General features: G+C 48.2%; 1 protein-coding gene across 3 annotated transcripts in view; it reads left to right on the forward strand.

Annotated features, from left to right (window-relative positions):
• Positions 1-12,567, forward strand: part of RNF216 (ring finger protein 216) — a 79,967-nt gene that overhangs the window by 64,075 nt on the left and 3,325 nt on the right. For all 3 annotated transcript variants that reach the window (XM_080619872.1, XM_080619871.1, XM_080619873.1), the window contains 3 exons: positions 1,111-1,208; positions 3,574-3,796; positions 12,067-12,136. In XM_080619872.1, the coding sequence (XP_080475998.1) occupies positions 1,111-1,208; positions 3,574-3,796; positions 12,067-12,136 (391 nt within the window). The remainder of the gene's footprint in view (positions 1-1,110; positions 1,209-3,573; positions 3,797-12,066; positions 12,137-12,567) is intronic.

Genomic DNA, 12,567 nt, shown 5'->3' on the forward strand with positions numbered 1-12,567 from the left:
GCAGTTACTTCTATTTCATGTAAGCGCCCAATTTCTTCATTAAAATAAAATGAAGGTCATGCAATCAAGGAAGATCTGTGTCTGCAGACATTAGCTTTCAGTAATAGTGTGAGCAGAGCTCTTTTGGGACCTTCTTTGGTGTGGAAGGGAAGAGGATGCTCCGCAACCATATGGGTTTTCCTGCCAAGGGGGAGAAAGTTGGATTGAAAAGCCTGAGCCCTAGCCATCCTGGAGATGAAACAGTTGGGTTGTGAAACGTGTGCTTTCTTCCAAGTTTGATCTGGATGGTTTTTAATCTTCCTCAAATTAAAAGGGAAAAAAGAAATCTCTTGTTTGACCCAAAACAAAATGATGTTTTCTTTGGCCAAGCAACTGAACAAACCAACTTCTCCCCTGTGTTAGACCAAGTTCCCTTGCCAGTGCAACCCTCCTGCTCCACACAGCTTTACCAGTCCTGGATTAGAGCCTTGTTGCTAAAGAGTTTACAAGAACAGAGGAATTCAGTCCCTTGCTGTAAGCTTAGTTCAGCAATTCTGGTTAAACTCGTAAATATTTGTTCATATTCCACCTCTGTTTATGGACATTTGTCCACATCCTGCCTTTTAAAGCTGTTTACTTCTGTAAAGTGCTTTACTTTGGGGGGGTTTACAAAGCATAATACTTTGCTTGTGTGCATGGGGAAGCCGAGGTTTTGATGGAGCTGCAAGGTTTCCATCACCTGCTCAACTAAAGCTCTTTAAACGAAGGTGAAGGATTTTGGTCAGGAAACAATGAACTTGATGTCCTTTAGCACCACGTTTTCATCTTTGCCATCTCCTTTTCGAAGTAGCTGGTGAAATTGGTAGCAATTCCATGAGTTTTAGGTGAACTGGAACTTATTTACTTATATTGTAAATGTGCTTGTGCTTTGGAAAAACCCTTGGCTGCCATTATCTGATGGACTTATTCTGGTCCCTGGAGGAGAACAGACCTCTATAGCAAACTGTCAGCCCCATCCTCCACTGATACCCTGTAGCTTGGTGGGGGAAGAGAGAGGAATTTTCCCAGTTCCTAATGCTGTTAATGGTGTGCTGGGTCTTCTCTTCCTTGAATGCTTGTTATCCTCATCAGGAAACATGTCGGAATTGCCAAGTGCTGTGGAAGGAGCACATGAACCTCACCTGCGAGCAGCTGGCTGAGAAGGATGAAATCAAATACAGGACATCTGTGTAAGTAAACTCCACAACCAAGCAAAAACAAGGGGTGGATGAACCCTCAATACACTCTGGTGTGGAGGGGCTGAGGGACCCCTCTGTTCTTGTAGCTGACAGAGGCCCTCAAGTTCTGCTGGGTGTCCTTCCATCAGGGAGGTCCTAGGGATGTCAAAGCCAAGGGGTCAGAAGGCTCCCAGGATAGGATTTCTTTCTGTGGAATATACTTGGCAGTGGATCCAGCAGGTAATTGGAGAAGGTGGGAGAGCTGTCACCAGACCAACCTGCTCCTCTGGCTTAGCCCAGTGTCTCTTAGTCCTCAGAGGTGAGAAAACCCCATTAGTGTTGCTTCCGGGGGAGAAGGGAGATGCTGCACCCAGGCAAAGAAGTGTATTGAGTCACAGTAAGTTGTGATTGCCCTTTGAGATTCCTGAGAGGAGATGATGTGTGGATTGCTCAGCTCCTGCTTTCTGGCTTTGTGGGAGGAGATGTGTTTTCTTACAGAAGCTTGTCTCTGTTTCTGGCTGGTTGGTAGGAATTGTTACAGAAGGGAGCCATGTTTTCAGGTGTAAATCCCTAAAATCTATTGAAGTTTGATCACTCTCATTGCTACAGGAAACGACAAAATCCTCTGCCTTTAGGGAATACCGGATGGAGCAGTCAAATGGGACTTGCCCACATTGCTTAATCCTTTCCTTTCTGATTTAGAGTCTGTCTGGCATGAGTAGGGGTTGGAAAGCCTCACCACTGGGAGGCTGAATGACTGTTGCTTGCTCATCCCACAATCCCTAATTCAGAACAAAACCTTTACACATTTGATGTGACTTCTTTTCCCTGCCACTCCTTTCCCTGTAGGAAAGAGGACTGAGGAGGAGCGAGTTGTCGTGTCCCTAATAAGGAAAAATACCAGTTAGAAAACCTTTAGTTGGGGACAGATGAGTCTCCCTGCCTGATACAATAAAAGCTTCCTTTTGAAGCGCTGCGTAAGGAAAGGGAAGCGCAGCTGGAGCTCAGGCCAAACTTCCTGCCTTGCTCTAAGCTTCCCAAAAAATATCTGCAGCAGCAGCATCCTGTTGAGGAGTGGAGGGAAGAGCAGCTGCAGCTCAGAAAGTCAGACTCTAGTGGGGCTTTTCCCCCTCCATCTCTATTCTTAGCACATCTCCCAATGCCTGGGTGCAGGTCATGCCAGGTATAACTGCATGGGAGCTTTGGGTAGCTGCAAGGCTGATGTTCCCACCTCACCGTTCCCTCCTCCTCCAGCCATGCTGATGGAGCTGGTTGTGAGGCTGTGCCTGGTTTGCTGCTATGAGCCTCCTCTGAAATACCTCCCTGTCATCCCCCAAACATGTGTTGAGTTTGCAGGTCCTCTAAAGGAGCTGGGTGGAGATGCCTAGCTAAGGAAGATCATTCCCCACTGTCAGAGCGGCACAGCCAGAGAGCCGTGCTTCCCTCAATGAAAACACAGCCCTTTTACTCTTCTGTCATCAGATTTCACTTGTAGGTTGTGAATTAAACTGTAACGTGATCCCCGGCGGTCAGAAAATTGGCCCTTAGGATGTCAGCTTATATTCTTAAGTCTTTTAATTAAAGGACTGAGGCTTTCCTCCAATTCTGTGCCAAAATAGCACTGCCACAAGCTGAGCCCTTGCACTGGAGCGTGTGCTGCTGCCAAGACGTCTCCTGGGGACAAGGGCTGTGCTTTGTCCTGGATTCCTGTTTGTGCTCTGTTCAAACCCATCTCTTGAACCTAAAGCAATAACCTCTGGAAAACGCATGTAGGGAATCATAAGGGAAAGGGGGAAAGCCCAATCTCTGTGGGGAAAGATGGGATTATTTTCCAGTTACTGATTGAAATTTAATACAAACCAAATAAATCTGGAGCGTCGCAGCCAGGCTGGGGGAAGAAAATCCATGGTCGTGGCAGCTTTGTAGCCAGAGCAACAGGCAAACATGAAACTAGCTCGTAGATGACAGCCAAGGGTTTGCTTTTCCTGAGCTTTATCTCCCAGGCTCTATTTCTCCAGAGCCAAGTCAAGCATCCATGTGCCCTTTGACTTACAGCTCAAATTCCTCCCAGGCCAGAGCCCGGCGCTGCGGTGTTTTGGCTCACATGGAAACCGGGATCAGGTCTGCAGCATGCAGCCAGTGATGGACGTTCTTTCACTTCATTTGTTCTTGAGTTGTCATGGGTCGGCTCCAAGTGGAGCTGAGCCCAGACCTCCTTGGAATAGCGGGTGGGCCGTGGGGATGGCATAGGACGCAAGAGGAGGGCGTTGGAGATGGGGGTTAAAGCATGGCTGGGATGGCATAACAGCAGCTTTAACACAGGCTGATGGCTTCAAACACCCCTTCTCTCATTCTTCTCCCTCTTCTTCCATTGCAGGGAAGAGAAAATGACAGCAGCCCGGATTCGGAAGTGCCACAAGTGTGGCACCAGCCTCATTAAATCGGAGGGTTGCAACCGCATGTCCTGCCGCTGCGGTGCTCAGATGTGCTACCTCTGCCGGGTTGCCATTAACGGGTACGACCACTTCTGCCAACACCTCCGGTCTCCCGGCGTTCCCTGCCATGACTGTGACAAGTGCTCTCTCTGGACAGATCCCACAGTAAGTAACAGAGGACTTTTGTGAATGCTTTTTCACCCTGATTCCAGTTACTGCTCCCTGCCAGCCTGTTGAAGTCCATGCTTTCCACCAGAGGAAGAGGGTTGGCTTTAGACAGCCCAACTTTTTTCCTCTCCCAGAGCTGCTAAAAAACACACTGGAGAAGCCTGCATCAGCACAGAGGCACATCTGACCACAACTTGGAAGGGAGCGGTGTTGCTTTATGGAAAAACAGCTCCTGTTAGACAAGGGGTTTGGCTGGAAGTGCTTTAAGCGTTGTTCAGGGGCTTGTGGAAAGAGCTGGTGGAGAGCGTGTGCTGGCACCAGGCACAGTAGCCAGCATTGGGATTATTTGGACTCATTTTGCAGCTGAGATGCTGTTTGGTGCAGTTTTGCATCTGGAGGCAAGGAGGGGGTTGTGTCTTTTTGCTGCCCAGATCATCCAGCTGCTGGCTCTGCAAATCCCTGTGCAGAGATGGACCCGTGGAGAAAACTGCCTGGAAGCCAGCAATACGGAGTTAGAGCTGGGTCTGTTCTCATGGCTGTTGTCAACAGCTGCAGAGAGAGAACTGAAGCATAGATTGAGCTCTAAGGGAAGCTGTAGTAACTTAATACAGCTTGTAGCTGTGACGAGCATGGGAAAACTTAGTGCAGTGTCTCTGTAAACAGAGGTCTTCAATACCAGAAATCCAGGAGTGTAGGTAGGAGCAGGAGTTGAATTTCCTGGTGTCAACAAAGCGGTAGAGCAACATGAATTGTGGATCTGCCTTCCCAGGGCTCATCTGAGCTTTGTTGTTCCCAACGCTTCTTTGTCTCAGGCTGCTGCAGTTGCCAGACTGCTCCCAGCCCCTGTTTCTGCAGGGAATGTGCACAATCCCTGTGCTTGCACGAAGCCAAGGAAAAGCCACTCGAAATCTCTCCCTTCTATCTGCAGGCTCTTGGGGATTTCCCAGCAGTGTCGCAACCAACTTCCCAGTCTTCTGCTTGCCTGCTTTTATTCCCTGCATTATCCTATCAATGCGAGGTGTTAAACTAAACACAAACATCTCTTTCTAGACACCCCTGTAGCGTTTCTGGCACCTGGCTACGCACTCCTCAGATTCCTGTCCCACTCCTCCTCGTTTTCCACCGGGATGTGATTCAGGGTTCGGCGGCACTGGCATCCTTTGTTCCCATCAGGCTGCTGATTGCGCTGGGTGCTGGCGTTTGTTCAGAGCCAGAGAAAACATGAGGCCTCTCAAAAGAGCCGTACTGTACTTTAAAATAAATAAATAAATAGGCAGCACAAAGAGGATGCTGTCACCAGGCCCTCGCCAGCTCTCTAATGAACCAATGTTGTGGCAAGGAAACTTTCCCACTGTCAGCAAAGAGCTGGCACTGCTCTTTATTAGTTATTATTGTTCTTTCTTTTCTTTTTGGCTGATGGAGTGCTGGAGGCTGGGGAGGTGAAGTTGGGTGATTCTCCTTGCTGCAAAGTATAATGCGAAACTCAAGTGTTGGCTTCTAAGGCTCAAGTGATGGAGATCTGTGCGTTATCCCCCTTTGTGAGGGGCTTACTGACACTAACCCAGTCCCACCTGGGTGATCCGCATGCTTAAATGGGACACAGAAACTGGGATTAACATGGTAGGTGTGAAGAGGGGGAATGAATTTTAATCTTCACATGGGGATATGGAAGAGGAAGAGGCCATAGAGAGAATGGCTTGTCCTTTGTCAGGGACGATGTCCATCCAAGGGATTACCCCATGCCAGCTTTGCTGGTGGCTGCATTGGCATCTTCTTGTACCTTTCTTAACTCCTCTATTTCCTTTTTTGGCTCAATTTCTTCTATTCTGTTGAAATCAGTAGACAGCTGATGCTGTATATACAGGAAGAGAGTATTTGCCGTGAGCTTGCACATGTTTGCAGCCACACATGTGAGTGCGGAGAAGATGGGCTGTCTCCTCGCCTGTGAAACTGCAGCCCATCACTAAGGAGCAGCCACTCTTCTCCCTGGACTAGGTTCTGCTGCAGCATGGGGAAGGCACACGTATGGCACCAAAGCCTGGCTTCCAGAGGGTGACAGGATGGTTTTGTTCTGATTTCTGATAGACTTATGTACAACCTTAACTTAGAACCGTCTTCACAGCAGACCGGTGCCATGGTCACAGTAACACGGTCTTGTCTGTTCACGTTTCACTGATGTTAGAGCTTTCTGTCAGACCTGGATGATTTCATACCTTTGTGAAGGATCTGGTTTGGGTCTCACTCCCCATTACTTAAAGCAAAATTCATTTTTAAGTAGGGAACCTTTGTTCTTTTCCAAGTGTTTAACGTTTTCTGAGGCTGAAATGATTCTTGCGAAAGTATAAGTGAACCTATTCATTAACTTGGGTTAAAACCAGATTAAAGACAGTCCTCTAGGAACTGCAGCATCTGTAAGTCTTTGTCTCAAATGATCTTGAGAGAATAAAGCAGACAGAATTTCCCATAATAAAAGGTTAGTTAAAATCTTGTGCCTGTGTTGTAACGAGGCTGGAGCCTGATTTAAAAGCAGTGGTGCAATCTTTGCTGGCTCAGAGACAAGCTGCAATCGGGCTGTGGTCAGCAGCTTCCAGGGTTGCAGGCAGGAATCACTTAATCACTGCATTTCTTCTGGAGCCTCATCCGTGCCCTGCACCCCTGTAGGATATGAACACGTGCCAGGAGCTCTTCTCACTTGGCCAGAGCTCCTCATGTTCCTCTCCTGCAAAGCCCGTGCTCGCTTTGCCTCGGCTCGCTGAGACGTTGCTGGCTGCTGCAGGGGCTGATGCAATATTGCCGGAGACAAAGCTGGGGATGGAGCAGTGAGAATTGGCTCTGGGACTCGGGGCTGTGATTTCCCTCCTCTCAAAATATCCATAGCAAAGCTTTGTGTGTTTTAACCAGTACGTACAAATCCTGTGGTGTGGTTTGACTAATGCATTCTGCCTGTTTTGGTCAACCAGGTGCTGCTCTCATATGTATTCATTTCATACTCCTCTTTGGGCTATCAGTAGATTACATAGCAGCTTTTTTTTGGCTTCAAACTTTAAGATGTTTTCAGTAAACTCCTAAAACACTCCCAAAGGCCCATCATTAAAGTTCAAAGCAGAAGACTAATCATTAGAAGGTGTTTGCAATTACTCCTCCTCCTAGCATTATAAAAAGAAGATGGTGAGCAAAGACTGCGTAAAACTTCAAATGCATTAAGGTAATGCATGAAGGACACAGCACTGCCTTTAGGATTTGGAGGGGGAAAACCACCCCTAAACCCTTCTTTTTTAACATCCTATAAAATGCCTTATAATCATAAGCATACAGTTAATTCAGGCTGTTCACAGAAAGCCATCAATAGGGAATGCCTGTTGCTAAAATAACTCTGCATGTCTTAAACGCCAGCGTGTGCTTCATCCCCGTCCTGGCCCCCCTTTTCCTGCAGCACTGCGGATGCCCTGTTCCAGTTACAACACAGCCTGCTTTTATCCCCTGCTTCCTGCTGCATGGAGGAACATGCCGGAGACAGCCGATGCCTGTTCTTGCTCAGGATCTGCGCAGCTGATCTGGGAATGATTTGAAATAAAACCCCTTTAGTCCTTTGGAAGCCTCCGTCGTGAAAAAAAATCAGTTCAAGTTTATTAGGAACGGCTGCAGCCACACGTACGTGGAAAAAGCAAGCTGTAAAGAGCCAGAAAGGGGGAGACAGTGGGGGGGGGGGCACTTTCTGAAGACAGGGAAGGGGTTGTGCAGCCCAGGAATAGTTCCCAGGTCTCTTGTTTTCCCTGGTTCAGGAGGCGGGCAGCAGCTTTCCTCTGACACTTCATAGTTACAGGTAACGAGAGCTTTCAGAAGCTCACTGGATGGCACTTTTTGTTCGGGGCAGAGGAGGGTTTATTTGGGGGAGGTTGTGTCTGTGTGATTTGCAGAGCTTTTATCTCCTTTGCTGCTGTATTTCCCTGTTCTGATGGGCTGTTTGTTTCTCCAGCAGCTCTTTCTCTGTGGGTGCAGGGCCCTGCGTGGATGCTGGATGCAGCATTGTTGAAACAGGCCATGAAAAGGTGCCTCGCTTAGCAACCCAGCCCAGCTCTTTAGTTAATCCGGCCGCAGACCCGAGCCACCCTTTCTGCTGTGATTGGCTCCGTGCTCACTGCATTCCCTGGATTCAGTGGGAGAGGGATGAAAGGAAAAGCCTTCTCCATGCTGAGACCCTTTTGCGGGTGTGGGATCGTACGGGCAGGCTCTCAGGGATGAACATTGGTGGTTTTGGCTGCAGGACTGGGGATGGTTCCTGCAAAGAGCATTCCCCCATCAGCTTTGTAAATGCAGCTGCTCTTCATAACCACGTTTTGCTTTCTGCGGTGTTTGCACATGAGAAGGGTGAATACATCTCAGATCCTTTGCATTTTCCTCTTGGCCACCTCCCTTCTCCCGTGATGCAACAGAGGATGGGGAAGGGCCACGCTGTAGCATTGCCCTGTGTGTTTTCTCTCAGGAGGAGAGAGGCAAGTAGCATCCTTGCTCCAAACCCATGCAGGCTGAGCAGTGCTGAGACCCACCAGGGCTTGGGGGTTGCTTTTAGTCTTTTATCTTTCTTTGTTGCTGGAGGCAAGGCAGCTGACAGGAAGATGAGTGTTAACATGACAAGATCAGTCCCTTCAATCCGTGCAGCCAACGAATGGGCTCTTAGAATCATAATCTAATCCTTTATTAAGGGACTTGAACCCACTCAGGCAAATGGACACAAGAGGCTTTTTGAGCTTGTGCTGCAGCCTCCACCCCATGTGATGTTAAATGGGGGTTTCACCACAAAAGCCAGCCCTAAGTGTGCTAATGAAAGCTTAATTTTTGGTGTGGATGCTTTACTCCTAGGTGAATCTGTCACCTCCCTCCGGTTACTGTGGAATCAAAACCCTGCCTTTGCTTCTCATAGATTCTCATTGATGCAAACTGGAATAAGCAGAGCTTGTGGCACCAGTTTTCCTTCACAAATACCCTAAAATTATCTCGCTGTGCACATGGCTTTTTATGTTGTTCCGTTTGGGACGTGGATCTTTCCTAAATACTGCAGGTATTGAACTGAGCTCTGTAGCCGGCACTTGCCAAGTGTAATGTCAGCTGCTTGGGTAGGAAGGTGCTTGTTGTGCAGGGTATTTTTATTCTTTGTGTATTAATGGATACCAGTGTTTCAGGAATCCTGATGCAAAGAAAAATTCAAAGCCAAGGTTCAGCGTGTGGGATTGAATGTAAATGCCTCTTAACCTTCCAGTGTGAGAATACACTTTTATCAGCAGAGAAGCAGCAAAGCTGCCCTTGGAGAGGAACTCTTCATCAGGGGCTGTGGTGATAAAACAAGGGGTAATGGGTTCAATCTTAAACAGGGGAGGAATAGGTTGGATATAAGGAAGCTCTTCCCTGTGAGGGTGCTGAGGCGCTGGCACAGGGTGCCCAGAGAAGCTGTGGCTGCCCCATCCCTGGCAGCATTCAGGGCCGGCTTGGATGGGGCTTGGAGCAAGCTGCTCTAGTGGAAGGTGTCCCTGCCCCATGGCATGGGGCTGGAACTGGATGAGCTTTAAGGTCCTTTCTAACCCAAACCATGCTATGATTCTGTGTAGTTTGTTATGTCTCTGCTGGGATTTACAGTCACAGAGGTGGTCAGCAACTTGTCATCCTGATTTGGGTCTGTTCTTGGCATGTTTTTTGCATCTAGGGGGTGTGCTGTAAGGTGTACCCCCTCTTGAAGACTAAGAAGGGATATGGAGTTCAGAAGGGATCTCTGGCCGCTGTGTTTGAAGTGATGTGGTTTGTGTTGTCCTTGCAAGACAGACATGGTTTCAGAGCTCTGGCAGATGGGCTTTGCTGCTCTGCAGTTCCCTGTTGCCCTGGGAGCTGCAGTAATTGAAGCCAGCATCACCTTGGTGTGCATGCAGCTGGCTCTCCGGCCCTGGGGGCACATGGCTTTGTGGATCCTCATTAATGTGGAGATCAGCTGCAGTTTAAACTGGGAGGGTTGAGTAGCCCTCACTGCAGGAGGATCTTGTTGTGTTTGATGTGTCCTGTTCCCTTGATGTCAACCAGGACCGACCGGTATCAACAGCAGCGTTTACAGGAGCTGCAGCATCACAGGGGGTGATGTCAGGATGGGATGTCCCTGGAAAGCACCATTTCAGAGGGTTAATCACAGACGTGATGACAAAACAACTTTTCTTTTCAAGTTAGAAGGGACTTCTGCATGTTTCTGGGCTTTAAGGTGAGGTTTATGCCTTTGTGTGAGGGATGGAGATTGGGTGATCTTGTTCAGTTGAGCTTAAGATACGTTTCTTGTCCTATAAGTAAAGAAAACCTTTCAGGTAAGTCTTTTCCAGTAAGTGGCAATAAAGTGGAAGATGTGGCTATCTCCATTGTCAACAGCATTGCAAAATACATTCTGAGAACAACAGAAACTGAAGTCTTGAAGTTTTGGGCCACCCTTTGAGAGGCTGCTCAGGCAGCAAAGGAGCAGTGGATGTTTGGTGCTTGTTGCAGAGCATGCCCACGTTGTTTTCCAGCCAGGGAACATCACAGTCTGAAGCTTGGGGTGTAATTAGGAGTTCTGTATAGGCTCAGAAGAGCCATTCTTCAGCAGTTTTTATGGAGATAGATAGGCTGTAATTAACAGTCCATGGAAGCAGCCTGCTTGGGAGAGAAAAAAGCATGTCCTGGAATGTCTTCATTTTAACTGTTGACTCACAGAAGAATAAGAGGGAGGCAAGTGTCGAGTTGGATGGGTTTCTGCAGATTAAGATAACTTCAGTCTCCCAGGGAAACCTTATCTGGAGGCTGGAGAAGGGCACATCTTAGCAGGCTTCCCATGCTAGACACGTGCAGGACCATGAGATTGGAACTGGGAAGCTGGCTAGACTTAAAATAACTTCAATGTAGCTGCACCCATGAAGCGTAGTTTGAGTTGAGTTCCAGCACTCTTTAAAATAGAGGCTATTTTCCACATTAAGAGTGTGCAGGAAGAAACTTACAGGGTTTGGCAGAGCTGAAATGAGGATGGATAAACTGAGGCAGAGTCTTGTGTGTTGTGGGGTGCTTGGGGCTTGGGGTTTCCCTCCTGCTTCACTGGTGGTTTGCAAGCGCTAAGTGCTCCTTAGCACCAGGGCATCCGAGTGCCTGATGCAGGTGCTGTGTGTCAGCAGCAGCTCCTGTTCTTGGCCTTCTTCCCTAATAACTAACATTAAGGGTACAGACACTGTCCAGGCAGCTTAGCTATTCCCATTTGTTTTCTGGAAGTGCCAGGTAATGTTTCATCCCAATGGACACGAAGCAGCAGCAGGTGCAACCCTGCAGAGACCATGGGTCCTCTGTTGCCATCGCTGCACATATGGCCAGCAGAAGCATCTGCTGCCTGGCACTGAAAGGGAGTTGTCTCTTGAGTTGTTGGGTGTGATCTTTGTTACCCCGATAGCTGTTGCATGCTGTGGTGCAGTGAAGAAACTCATTTTTCACACCTCTTCTTGGGAGCAGTCAATAGCTCAGGAGTTGCACAGTCTTCTTCCAGGACTTTGTGCATCCCTTGGCCTAGTAAATGGTGGCATAAAAGCCATCCTTCTTAGCTACCTGAAGCTTCTCTGCATTGTTTGGTCTCTGCTGCTCCTTTGGGTTGGGAAAACCAAAGGTGACAAGAAGCAGAATGACGCTTTCCACTTCTGGCTTCTCCTTGTGTTCTTGGTGAGCAGCGGGTCCGAATATACTTCTCATAACCTCTAGATAGACGTTAAAGAAACATATTGGGATTTATGCCCTCCTCAGAGTTACAGATAAGATCTAAATGGCCTCGTCACAGCAGTTTAGCTACTAGAGCCAGGATTTAAGTTGTGTTAATTCCAGCTGTTGGGCCAAAAGCTCTGGAAGTGCCAGGGTAATGTAAATATTTAATAGACTATTGCCATTTAAAAGATTAACAGCTCTTCAGCAGTGCTTCGCATGGGAGGAGCTGGGTTGCACTTCTCTGGTTTCCATCCAGGCAATGGATTTTAGCACCGATCTCCCAGCAAAACTGATCTTAAGCCTCTTAGTGCTACTCTGTAGAGGAGGCTTAGCTCTGTGCTGCAGTCCCCCATCGCAGCCTTGCTTTGGACTACATCTAAGTCAACCCCAAATGAGGACAATTCAGCTGAATTCACCTTTCATTTCCCCATGCAAACGTGCTGAAAAGCAAAGCAGCATTGAGAGGACAGAAGGTTGCTGCAGCAGGAGTTAACCCACGGACTCTTGTGTTCTGTGATTTCTAGGAAGATGATGAGAAGATAATCCAGGAGATTCAGAAAGAGGCTGAAGAGGAGCAGAGGAAGAAAAATGGAGGTAAGTCGGTCTGTACCTGTGCTTTGACATCAAGCTGAGGGCAATGGGAGAGCATAGATCCCGGCTCCTGACAAGTCTGGACCTTCACTGGATTCTCCCCACAGCCTGGCTGTTTGCAGGCTCCTCCATGCATCCTGTGCTGTACCAAGCATCACCCAAAACCTGCTCCAGAGAGGAGTGCAAGCCATCACCCTGGGAACCTGTCTGGCTTTAAAGTGCTGTTGCCTACAGGTTTTTGCTGTGACAGTGGGGAGGCACAAGGCTTGTGTCCAGCTCCCTTGGTGCCGGGTGTGATGGATGCACAGACCTGTCTCCTCTCCACTTGGCCAAGTAGCTGAAGGGCAGCAAAACCTTTGTGGTGTGGCGAAAGGAGCCAGACTGGAAAGCTGTGCCTGCAGCATGGAAGGGGTGAGCAGTGATGCTGTAGAGTG

Source organism: Psittacula echo (genome assembly GCF_963264785.1).
Source record: "Psittacula echo genome assembly, chromosome: 5".
NCBI lineage: Eukaryota > Metazoa > Chordata > Aves > Psittaciformes > Psittacidae > Psittacula > Psittacula echo.